The 12900-nt window shown below is 32.6% G+C and overlaps 2 protein-coding genes across 2 annotated transcripts; one reads left to right on the plus strand and one right to left on the minus strand.

Annotated features, from left to right (window-relative positions):
- Nucleotides 1-1836: 1836 nt before the first annotated feature.
- Nucleotides 1837-4398, minus strand: LOC129875815 (uncharacterized). The gene is made up of 5 exons (XM_055951045.1): nt 4332-4398; nt 3814-3927; nt 3489-3762; nt 2260-3404; nt 1837-2162 (listed from the first exon to the last, which is right to left on the minus strand). Exons 1-5 carry the CDS (start codon nt 4396-4398, stop codon nt 2137-2139), a joined length of 1626 nt encoding a protein of 541 aa, XP_055807020.1. The 3' UTR covers nt 1837-2136.
- A 602-nt stretch (nt 4399-5000) lies between these two features.
- On the plus strand, nt 5001-11005 carry LOC129875518 (wax ester synthase/diacylglycerol acyltransferase 11-like). The gene is made up of 8 exons (XM_055950794.1): nt 5001-5333; nt 7177-7534; nt 7858-8093; nt 8165-8231; nt 8457-8566; nt 9320-9535; nt 9771-9908; nt 10715-11005. Exons 1-8 carry the CDS (start codon nt 5070-5072, stop codon nt 10862-10864), a joined length of 1539 nt encoding a protein of 512 aa, XP_055806769.1. The 5' UTR covers nt 5001-5069; the 3' UTR covers nt 10865-11005.
- Nucleotides 11006-12900: the final 1895 nt, after the last annotated feature.

Raw genomic sequence — 12900 nt, forward strand, 5'->3', positions numbered from 1 at the left:
TGACTCTAACTTCTAACTCGAAACTCGATACCCGAATTGGGATTCGACCACGACACTCGACTCCGGCTCCCAACCCAAGACCTCATCTGGGAACTGACCCTAACACTAGATCTGAGAACTGATTTTGGACCCGACTCTAACACCGACTCGAGACCCGACACCTAACATTTGAACCAAGACTCAATCGATATCGAGGGTGGTTCTCGAGTCAAAAATTATTTTTCTAAAAAGTTTTTTACTTTGTTGAAGTGTGAAGTTGAGAGAGAGTTATGGAAAATGTTTTCTTTATTTTCTGGAGGTAAGTCATTTTCCTACAATTTGAGGAAAATAAATTGATTTGAAAAATATTTTTCAAATATTTAAGCCAACCAAAATGAGAAAATAAGAAAATGAAAATGTTTTCCTTCATACCAAACACTCAGATTTTTCTTTTAGCGGTAATATTTATTGCCGCAAAAATATTTAATGACAATTGAATTAATGTCATTGCATCTACCGTCGTTAAAGCCTTTAGCGACATTTATATATAGTATTGATTATAAATATTTATATTTATTGTTGCCGCTAAATATAATATAATGATAATTATATTGTTACCACTAAGACCATCTCCTACCCATGCCAAATTTTACACCAAATGCAATATTTGGTGTAAATTTGGTGCAAAGTTGCTCCAACCCATGTCAAATTTTGCACCAAATTTGGTGTGTCAATAGTGGTGTTACACTATTCATCACACCAATTGTCCTTTATTAATATTTTATTATATAATATTTTTAATTAAATATTATATAAATTGGTATGTTTTAATTAAAATATTTTATTAGTTTTACGTAATATTTTTATAATATTAATTTTAGATTATAATTTTATTTTTTATATATTATTTTCCTTTACTTGAATTTTTTTGAAATTAAATTTTTGTTAAGTCTACTATGAATTTGAATTGGATATAAGTACAATTAACCTTGACAAAAATTAAATATGCAAAAATATAAATTGGTGGATAAATAATACCATGTACTTTAGAATTATCGAAAATAATAAATATTCAACAAACTAGCTCAAACTTGCTCGACATAAAAAATTAAGGACAAAGAAGCTTATTTTGAACTACGTAATGCATTAATGGAGCATTTATGAGAGCATCATAGTTTTTTTTTTTTTTTTTTTTTTTTTTTTTTTTTATGGGAACAGACCCTACACGAGGCTCCCACCTCTCGTGCACAGTCAGGGGTTAAGCAACACCCCCAAGCCTTAACATAAATAATCAAAATAAAATACAAGGAGGGGGACATAAACCTTACCTCCGATTTTATGGTGGTTCATAAGTCGGCTAACCTATTAAGGTCGGCTAACTCATCCCCGATACAAAAAGAGACTAACTATAACTAGAAAGCAGTAAACCTGTGAGAGGACTCCTCCCGGTACAATTCAACTATGAAAGCATAAATGAGGGAGACTCTCCCCTTCCATGAGAAAAAGAAAAGTAACCTACACTAGTCCTATTCCAACTATGCTACGTACCAGACATAGCTACATTGAAGAAGAACAAGTATACGAAACTTCTATCTCGCATGGGATGGGAAATTCTTTTCATCTTTGCTCTTTTTAGTCTTGTCGTACCAAAAAATCCAGGTGAAATATGCCTTTGTATCAGTATCATGATTACCAGCTAAGGAGGCTGAAAGGATAGGAAATATATGGAACTATAGTAGTCAACAGCCTTTGATTTGTTGTGGAAGAAAGTGTAGCTGTGCACCTGCACAGACAGACAAAACCAGAACCATGCACAAGCAACCAAGTCTGGAGGTTGCTGTACGTGGGTGTGTTGGTTTTGGCCTCTGTTGTTGCTGATGCTGTTGAACTTCATCTTTCAATTCTGCACTTTCAGCTTCAGCTCTGTGGTTGAGTTGTTGTTTGGTGTGTGGCTGAGTAGTTGTTTGGTGTTGTGTTTCCACAGTATGTATATGGAGTTGATGGAGGTGTATCATTCTACAGCTACTCATGATATTGTTGTTGGTTCTTGGATGTTGTCTCTGAGGGTGTTGGAGTTCCTTCTGGGTTCCACTGTTGCCTGTATCTCCAACAACCATTAGCTTGTATTTGTTCCTTGTCTGCTTCAAGTTGGTGTAGCTATTGCAGCTGTTGATGGAATGCATCTGATATGTATGGAGAGGTGATCCATGCTTTAGTATCCAGTTGTTTACAATTATGAGGATCTGCACCTGCACAGACAAACAACAACAAACAACAAACCCAAGGCTGCCAATCTGCAGGTTCTGATGGCTGCAGTCTCCCTAGGCTGCTTGTTGGTCTTTGTTATGAGGTGGTTAGACTTCTTGGAGTACCTGTACAGAAAAACAAAACAAACAAACTTGTATATGTTTCTTGTCTGCTGCAGGTGGATGGAGTTGTTGCTGGGGTGACTGCTCTTGGGGCTCAATGCAGCTTCAAGGAGGAAGCTGCAGCTGGGGTACCTGCATAAATCAAAACGACTGCACCTCACAACCAAGGGGATCTGCAGGCTGCTGTACCCATGTTCCTTGTGTGCTGCCAGTTGGTAGAGTGTTTGCTGTGGTGTGTTGATGTTAGAGAGTGTGGATGTCCCTAAGAAAAAACAATCAGCCAAAGACAAACAGCCAAACAAACACAAAAACCAGAAGAAAGTTGCATTTCTGCATAGTCCTTGTGGAGGCCTCTTAGTAATTGTTTTGGTATTTGTTTTGGTGGTTGTAGCTGTGATGTGTTCTATGTAGGTGTTGGGAAGACATGTTGATAAGTCCATCCTGACATCTGCATCTACACAACAAACAAGAACCAGCAAGAAAGGAGCTGAGGTTAATAGAAAAGATCTCAAACAAGTGTGCATCTTCTTGTTGCTTCCTTTGTGATTAGGTTGCTTGTTGGTGTCAGTTACACAAGAATGGATGTCCTTTGTTGTGATCAGGTTCAAATTCTTGGAGTACCTGCACAGACAATCAAAACCAACAAACCACACAACCCAAGAAATCTGCATGCTGCTGTAACCAATAGTAGTACTATTAGGTTGTATTTGTTCCTTGTCTGCTGCAGGTTGGTGGAGTTGTTGCTGGGGTGTGTTGATAATAGATAGTGTGGTTGACCAGCTGAGTGTGTTGCTCCATAGAAGCCTCAGGACATTGCATCCCTCATAGCAGTTCCAAAGAGGGCCTGCATAAGTGGACAAAGGCCATGTCCAAAAAGATGGAGAAGAACAAGGCCAAATACTGGATTGGATGTTATGGGATTGTGTCTGTGAATTCCTGGTGATCAACTCCAATTTTTGATGGAATAGCTCCCCAGTTTTTGATGTCCCTAAGCAAAAACTAACAGCCAAATACAAACAACCAAATAACCACAAAATCCAGAAGGAAGTTGCTGCTCTGCACAGTCCTTGTGTAGGACTCTTAGTGATGGCTGCAGGTTCCCTAGGCTGCTTGTTGGTCTTTGTTTTGAGGTGGTTAGACTTCTTGGAATAGCTCTCCAATTTCTGATGGAATAGCTCTCCAGTTGTTGATGTACCTGCAGCTACACAACAACCAGGAGCCAGCATGACAGGGGTTGCACAATGGGCTGCTGCAAGTGTTGAGCTTTTAGAGAGTTCATGGATGGAGTGGAGAAACTGCTGAAGGTTTGTGTGCAGCTCCAATTTTGTGTTGGAGCATGCTTCACAGAACAGAGGATCCTCTCTTGTGATCTGGTTCAAGTTGCTTGTGTGTGGCTCCCCATTAGTTATTGCACCTAAACAAAAACAAACAAAGGAATACATACAACCAAACAAGTACCAAAAACAATAGGGGGCTCCATTTCTGCACACTCCTTTTGTTTCAGTCATGGAGAGTCCTGTAGCAGTGTTGTCCTCCATGTATTTGTTGTTAGAGCATGCTGGTGTATATCTCCAACAACCTGCAATTACACAGCAAATAACCAAAGACAAGCAAGGACCTGTACAGGTTAATAGAAGAGAAAGGATCTCAAAGAGAGTTTTGGAGCCTGTTAGCATTTTCCATGTCGCTCGACTAACGTCTCCTCTTATCCGTTTGAGCTGGAACTTTCTGAAGTTTGCACATATATTCTCTCCTTTATCCATGCAAAGTTTGAAGGCTTGTTTCCCAAGATGCAGCTTCAATTTAGCAAAATTCTTCCTTTTTAATTTTAAGACAGCTGATTGTTTCAAGCTCGCTCGCCTAACGTTTCTAATTGTCCGTTTCGGCTGAAATTTCTTGGGCCTTGTCAAAAAAACATAAGCTACAATCCTGCAAATTTTGGGAGCCTTTGGACAGGCCCACATGATACCCCTCACCCTGCACCTGCTGCCCTGCTGAGGCTTAGAGGCTGCAGGGGGTTTGGAGGATGTATTTGTGATGAGAGCATCATAGTGATTTTGAAAGTTGAATATTCATGTAGAACTTAAAATTAAATTTTGAATTGTGTAATGTTTATTTAATTATATTTTGTTAATGATTTCACTTTTATTTGTTTTATCCATTATTATGTATAATATGTAATATTTGCTAGCAATTTATATTATTTAAAAAATTATGATATAAAATAATTTTATATTAAACGTCTATAATTTGAAGCAATAGGAAAATTATGTATAGTGAATGTTTTTTAGAAAGAATTTTGTTTTATGAAATAAGAAAAATAAAAATAAAATAAGAAATAATAATATAATAATAAAAAGAGAGAAAAGGGTTGGAGTTAATTTACACAAATTTAATGTTAGCACCAAATTTGATATAAAATTTAGTGTTACGATTGGAGATGCCCTAAATAATTGCCCCAAAATGTATCATTTATCTTGTTGCAGTGCATTTTGAGTGTATTCTTAGCCGGCCCCCTAGGTGGTTGGCCTTCTTCCACCCACCCCGGCCAAAAGAATTTGTTCCAAAATAACCGTGCCTTATAAAGATCATGACAGATATGATTACTTTCTTCTTCTATATAACAAAGCAAACAAATTAATCATAAGATCAAAGTATAGTACACACGTATTACACTTTTTTTTTTCAGATTGCTCTGTACTTTCCAAATTAAAAAATAAAATGGAGTCAGCTATGGCTGAAGGATTAAGAAGTAGATCATCAAGTCTAAAACCAATAGAAACAAAGAGGAAAGCCATCGAAGAGTACGATGTGGTGACTGTGGAAGACGAGCCGTTGAGTCCAACAGCTCGTCTTTTTCACGATTCGAGGTTTGATCTCCATGCCCTTGCCGTTATGGGTTTCGAAAATCGGCTCTCGCCACAGCTTGTGAAGGACAAGTTGGTGCATACTTTGCTTAAGCATCCTCGTTTTACTAGCTTGATGGTATGTTCGTACGATCAAAAGTTTCTATACTTAATTCTTGAACGTGCATGATAAACTCAGAATTTTCATAAAATTAACATTAAAAAGTACTTCAAGAGCATGTCACCAGAGACAAATTTAGAAACTTAGTATTACACTTTTGAACGTACGAGTTTAAAATTTATAAAAAAAGCAACATTTTAATGATTTTCACGTACATATATCTAGATTCATGTCAAAAATATTGGTTCAACGAAATCCACCCCTTGACATTTTTTCCTACTTATTATAAGTTACCCTGCTATACATATTACTTGCTTAATTTTTTTCCCTTCAAATTAACAGCATGCATTTTTCCTTCCGCAAAAGAGGAAGAAGAAGAAATGGCTTTAATTTAGCTTGATCCTAGTGTACAAATTTAAATATACACTCATAATAATTTTTCAGTAAAATGTGTGCATCTGACCACCGTTAAAGATTAAAGTTTTACTTACATAGTGTTTCAATATCATTGGCCAATTATTACGAAGATTTTCCTGCTTGTTAATCCACCCAAATTATTTTTTTAGAAGCTAGTATAACACTATTTATTTTATTATTAATAAAATTAAAAATTTCGATATAGGAGAACATTCGTAGGACCAAATCTTACCTTACTAATCTTAAAAGAGGGATGACGAACTTTCCCTAGTTTAAGTTGAAAGTGAGGATATGGGAATATAAATAAAGGGAAAAGGGTATGATATATATATTTCTTAACTTTGCTATTTAGAGTTGGTATACGCTATAAAAAGCGATTTATATATATTTCTACAGTTATAAAAGTGACTCATATATACTCCTCCATTATAAATTAAAAGTGACACGCATGCATATACCCTTTTTATTTAACGGAAGTGAAAAAAATAATTTTAATTTATTTTTTTTTATTTTCAATTTTTTCAAAATTCATGTAGGGGTATATATGATATTTTTCGAGCATGAATTATTTTGACTTCTTTGATTATCATTATTTGAGTTTCCTATTCTTATCTCCTTTTTTTCTTTCATTCTTTAGAGTAAAAATATGAGAAATAAAAAGAAAAAGTGTGAATGGAAAAAGAGAAAAAAGTAAGAATTTTTTTTTAAAATTAATATTTTTTGTGGTTATATTATAATTTAAAACTATTTTTGCGGCTATATTATAATTTAGTTTTTATATTTGTAAAATAAAATAAAATCGGTGCATCTATAATAAATTTTACAAGAAAATTAGTGAAAAATAAATAAATTTGTCCGATAAAATAATAAATTCAAATTATTTGTTGAATCAAAGAAGTCCAAAACAAACTTACGAGAAGGACTAAATATACTCCTACATGAATATTTTTTTAATAAAAAACTAAAAAAAATTGCTTCTGTTAGAAAAAAAGGATATATGCGAGCCTTTGTGATATATCTGAGCCACTTTTATAACGAATGAATATATCAACTCTAAATAATAAAGTTAAAAGGTATATCATACTCTTTTCGCATAATTAAATAAGAAGAGTCAATTGTTATAAACTTGATTTTAGCCAAAAATGTTTATTATAAGAGTCCTGTTACTGGTAATTGGTACTCTCAAAATCTGATCTAGAAAATAGAGAAAAGAGGCCCATGCGGTAGATTTGCCTAGTAATAAGCATCTTTAAGGGTTCACGCCATCTATGCTTCTCCATAACCTATGGAAATTTGTCACTTCAATTTTTAGTATCAACATATCACATAAATTAAGACGAAAAATTCAAAAATATCACATAAATTAGGAAGAAAGTAGAATGAGTTACTTTTCACCTTTTTCTAGTTGAAAAAATATGTACTGACAAATTTGATGTACACATAGGTTGTTGATGAAGAAAATTTAGAAGCCATGAAATGGGTCCAAACAAAGATTGATTTGGACCAACATGTTATAATAGTTGAAGTGGATGAAACTCAGCTGGAATCACCAGACAAATTTGTAGAGGATTATATTTACAATCTTAGCAAAACAAGCCTCGACAAATCCAAGCCACTTTGGGAAATTCACATTGTCAATGTCAAAACTCGTGATGCTGAGTCTGTAGCCGTGTTTAGGATCCACCATTCTCTAGGCGATGGCACCTCCCTTATTTCTCTTCTACTTGCGTGTACTCGTCAAACTTGTGATGATCTCAAGCTTCCTACCATTCCAACCAAGAAAAGGAGACCTACCCCTTCAGGTTTCTTTACTACTTTAATTATGAATTTAGTTAAAGATGATAAATGGATGAATTAAGTCAAGGCGTTACATGGATCATAAATAAGTTGGATTAAATAATATCTCCATAACTTAAGATGCCTAACATGATCCAACTAATGGTGTTATGGTTAAAATTAATTTTTTATATTTGGATTATAGTTCCATTTTGATTCATTGAATTACTATAATGACTTAATTTTGTCATCTCTAATTTTTGTATTATATTTAAAAACTTAGGTACATAAACAGTATAAAAATATTTTTTACATAATCCTTGTACTAACTAGGCATACTCTTTGGCAGGTTATTCAGAAAAGGAAGGGTTGTTCAAATTGTTGGGGGCCTTTTGGCTTTTCATCAGAATGCTTGTGAATACAACCATGGATGTTTTCATGTTCATCATCACAATCATCTTCCTCAAAGATACAATAACACCGATCAGTATTGAGCCTGATTTAGAATCTAATAAAGCTAGACGAGTCGTTCATCGGATAATTAGTCTAGATGATTTGAAGTTTGTGAAAAATGCTATGAATGTTGTAAGTTATCAAGCTCTTGTTGATATTGTTGTGGAAGTTAACTAATATTTTTGCATATATTTTCTCAATAGACTATAAATGATGTTGCACTGGGATTAACACAAGCTGGTTTATCCAAATATCTCAACAGAAGATATGGTAAGTTATATTATTCACAAACTCTAGTAATTTTAGTAGGATCTGAGGGACGAATTCATGACTTAAATTTGAAAAATTCAACCTTTACATGTTCCCAATTATAAGTTTGATTTTAATACTTGTTCAAACTTTAATAAATTCTCAAATATATCTATAAAAATATTAGGTTCGATTAAACCAGTTAATTATATCTCTAATTTTCTCTATTTTTCCAAATATTCTCAGGTGTTGGTGGAAAAGACAAGGGAGCCACAGAGAGAAACAACAATCTTCCCAATGACATTCGACTTCGGTCCTGTCTTGTTTTTAACCTAAGATCCTCCGCAGGAATTGAAGTAACTTCCGTGCCTTAATTTTTATTCTGTCTCAATTTATGTGGCATTCAAATTTCAAGAATCAATCTTCTTAACTTTGATTTGATATTGAATTCAGATATATAATTTTTAATTTTTTAAATATATAAATTTTACATATTTAAAAACAACATAAAAGTAGTATAAGTCACAATATTAATAATAGGAGTGGCAAAATCAAATCCAACCCGTTCATCCAACCCAACCCCGTTTAAATTTGAGTTGGTTATTGACCCGCCCATTCATTAACCCAACCCATTTCAACCCATTAAAAATTGGGTTGATATGTAACACGAACTGACTCATTAGAAGTCTTGTTAAAATATATATATATATATATATATATATATATATATTCAATTTAATATGTTATATATAACCATAATAAAGAAAAAAATAATTTTATTAGGTACTAAAATAGTTTAAAAGAACATAAAACATTTAAGCTTAGTAAAATTTGGGTTGGATTGGGTTGGGTCTTGACCCGTTATATAGCCCATTACCTAACCCATTTTGACACAAACTAATTTGAATTGGGTTAGATCTTGACCCAATTATTGTATGACCCGCACAAACTTGACCCAACCCGTCCAATTATCACTCCTAATTAATAGTTACTCATTTAACTCTCGAAATCTGAATGATGTTACATCAATAAATATAAAGAAAATAGTATAATTGTTATTGTTATTATTATTGGTATAAAAATATGACATGCATGAATGGAACATTTAGGATCTAGCCGATATGATGGAGAACGGAAGCAAAGGGAAGCGAGGTTGGGGAAATTGGTTCGGTTATGCGTTGTTACCGTTCAAGATTGCACTACGAGATGATCCTTTAGACTATGTGAAAGAAGCTAAAACGACAGTTGATCGCAAGAAGCGATCCTTTGAAGCTTTGTTCACTTTGACCATAGCCGAATTATTAATCAATGTTTTTGGCATCAAGGTATATTGCATATTATTAATGTTTATAATTAGTTTAATGCCTTGGTGTATGATTTAAGTTATATAGTGTTATATATTCAGTATAATTTAACAACTGACTATATATATACCAGGTTATTTGCCATACTATTCTACTTATTAACGTACTAAATTCAAACTCTTAAAATATTATTTTGGGTGACCAAGTACTCAAATATTAATGAATATTCTCACTAGCTCATTCATTGATATAATAGGTAGCTACAACTGTGACTTTCAGAGGATTCTCAAATTCAACAATATGCTTCACCAATTTAGTTGGACCACAGGAAGAAATTGGGTTCTGTGGCAACCCCATTACTTATTTAGCTCCAAGTGCTTATGGGCAGCCAAGTGTAAGTATTTATCCACTCTATTGTTAGAGGCATTTGCTCTTTGGGGAAGTATGTTTGGAACGAAAGAAAAATATAACTCAAGTTTGACTAAGGAAATCGAAACAGAGTACAGAAACTTTTTCTTTTATATTATCACAACTCACAAGTTAAATTGATGAATGGAATGTCCCAGTTCGGTGGATGAATAAAATTTAGAGCTACTTATATGGTTTGGGTACTTCTCTTTTCTTTGAGCTAGTTTTGGATGTATGAGTTAGATTTAAGATCAAATTTAATATGGTATCAGAGTCAAATCAATGTGCCCTAGAAAACAGGACAATTGTGGGGTAGAAGTATTCCCGCTCCATGAATGTGCATGCATCGAACTGGACAATAAAACCCCAAATAAAGAATATTCAAATCCGGACATGATCGAAGGGGTGGGGGATGTTGCATGCATCGGATTGGAGAGTGGAATCTCATATAAAGAATGTTTGAATTTGGGCTGGGGGTGGGGGATGGCTCATATCGATGAATGAATGAAATTGTGGATTCCTTATAAGGTTTGAACAATTATTTCCTTTCTGAACTAGCTTTCAAGATGTTAGTTAGATCCAATAACCAATCTAACAAAATTGACCTTAATAATTGGTAATTTCATAGTTTAATTTAGACAATAAAATAAATATTTGCTTTAAATTCTAATTAGTTAAAGCATACTAGCTAGTAGTGTCATTTTTTAAATTGTTAGGGTACATAAGTGACTTTAAATACTCTATTCATATTATTTATGAGATTCTAACTTTTAATAATTGTTATTTAATTAGGCCTTGATGATCAATTTCCAAAGCTATATTAATAAGATGATCATCGTCGTATCTGTTGATGAAAATGCTATTCCTGATCCACAACAATTGCTTGATGATTTTGAAGAATCTTTTAATCTCATAAAGGATGCTGTCAAGAATCTGAAATGATCAAGAAAAATCCAATCAAACAAGGTTGTATAAGTAATTTTACTATATTAAAGAACTTTTATGTTAATAATTCACCAGCACTTGCAATAATTCTCTTTAACTATGCTTAATTTCAATTTGATATGAAAGAACATCGTACTACTCCCTCTATTTTATATTAACTGAATTTCTGAATTTTTTCATTGTTCAAAAAATAATTGAATTGTTCAAAGTTCAAGATGGATGTTTGAATTTTTTTCCATATTTGCCCTTTCGTTTAATAAAGTTTAATATTTTTTAGGAAATAAATTGTACTTCTTATTAAGTTACATTTATGATTTCACAAAAGATAAGAGTGGAAAATATGATTTAAATTATGTACTTGAAAGTTTTTCTTAATAAGTGTGCATTGCCTCACAAATTCAGTTAATATTGAATAGAGGAAGTATTGTTTTCTCCGAAAAACAACATTTTAGTTAATATTATTCCTATCAATGTAATACAAATTTATGTGTTGAATCTCGATTATTTTAAGTGCGCTTATGGATAGATATTTAAAGATAGTATACATTAATCAGTGCATTATTAGCCTCTGCGCACTTAAAGCTCATATATATATTATTCTAATTCTATTACTCTAAGTCGTTTGGTACAATGTATTAAAATAATGCTAAATAAAGTGTATTAGTAATGCTTGTATTAGTTATGTTTGTATTAATTATACATAGAATATTTCTTATGTATTGTTTGGTTTAGTGTATTAAAAAATAACATGCATTGCATAAAAATATTTATTTACAAAAATATCGTCAACAATTATGATGGAAAAAATGTAAAAAAGGGTTTTGACGGGTAATTGGGTCTTTAACCATAATAATGCAATCATAAATCTCCTTGCATTACTAATACCTAAACATCCATGATATTAGTAATGCAAGCCTTAATATACAATAGAGTGTATAATTAATGCAAGCATTAGTTATACATGCCATGAAAAAATGTACTAAATAAGGTACTACTAATACACCTAATTAATGCATGCATTATTTTTTGCTAACACACTCTATCAAACGATTAAAGTTGGAAAGCTTCTAATTGTAAAATTAAATTGTGTTTCACAAGACTTATCTTAATGGATTGTGTCATGACATAATTCTACTATCTATCATTATTGTATCTCTTATTTGTTTAGATGTTACTTGTCTTTGCTCCTTGTATCATTTGATAGTTCCCTTGTAGTTATTAACTTTTGCCATTTTCAAGGTTGAGGAGATGTTGAATTTAAAAAATCTACAGTGTATCCATTGCTTTATTTGAAGTAGACATGTTTGTCTGTTGCGTAATAGGCATTTCAGTAATGAAAATGATTGTAAAATCATGTAGTACTTTTAAATATTTAATTAGGTCAAAGAGATCTACATCTGTTATATACATCGTTAGAGTTTTATCCTGATTTTGAAACTTATCTTGTTGAAGGAAAGTCAAGACATTATAATAATTGTTTTTACATCTCCCATATTTGGTTAATGCTTTGTTGGAGGAAAACATTTGAACTTTCTATAAATTGAATATTAGTCTTTCTTACAATAACGTCTAAAATATAATCGTTAAATTAAATAGTTTTGTTTAGGAGAAGATCAATATTTTTGTTGTTGCATCTTTAACAATAAAGATAAGATTTTTTTAAAAAATTATTTTTATAACCGATAATATTTTTAACATTATTTTTAAACATGACAAACAATAGTGTTGGAGTCATACATGTGAAGAATGGGAATTAAGTTCTGTCAAGAATTCCGAGCCCTATGGAAGAATTGCTAGAGTTTTTCCCTAATTCTCTTAGCATATTTGAATTTTATTTTTTTCCCTTAAAGGAAAGTCAAAATATTACCGTAATTATTTTTATTTTTCTAAAAAGAAAAAATAAAACTCTCCCATACTTGGTTAATCCTTTCTTGAAGGAAAAATATGGACTTGTATAAATTTTAGATCAGTCATTCCCACAATAACATCAATAATGTAGTCGTTAAAGAATTTTAGTTTGGGGGATATCATTC

Source organism: Solanum dulcamara, chromosome 12, assembly GCF_947179165.1.
Source record: "Solanum dulcamara chromosome 12, daSolDulc1.2, whole genome shotgun sequence".
Lineage (NCBI taxonomy): Eukaryota > Viridiplantae > Streptophyta > Magnoliopsida > Solanales > Solanaceae > Solanum > Solanum dulcamara.

What these genes read in the sequence shown, in the direction of transcription:
- LOC129875815 (XM_055951045.1), bottom strand. Translation starts at nt 4,398, where the DNA reads ATGATGCTCTCATCACAAATACATCCTCCAAACCCCCTGCAGCCTCTA. An exon ending in AAGCCTCAGCAGGGCAGCAG is followed by an intron (nt 3,928 to 4,331) that starts GTGCAGGGTGAG and finishes GTGTAATTGCAG; the next exon opens with GTTGTTGGAGATATACACCA. An exon ending in CTGCAGATTGGCAGCCTTGG is followed by an intron (nt 2,163 to 2,259) that starts GTTTGTTGTTTG and finishes CATACATATCAG; the next exon opens with ATGCATTCCATCAACAGCTG.
- LOC129875518 (XM_055950794.1), top strand. Translation starts at nt 5,070, where the DNA reads ATGGAGTCAGCTATGGCTGAAGGATTAAGAAGTAGATCATCAAGTCTA. An exon ending in CTCGTTTTACTAGCTTGATG is followed by an intron (nt 5,334 to 7,176) that starts GTATGTTCGTAC and finishes ATGTACACATAG; the next exon opens with GTTGTTGATGAAGAAAATTT. An exon ending in ATATCTCAACAGAAGATATG is followed by an intron (nt 8,232 to 8,456) that starts GTAAGTTATATT and finishes AAATATTCTCAG; the next exon opens with GTGTTGGTGGAAAAGACAAG.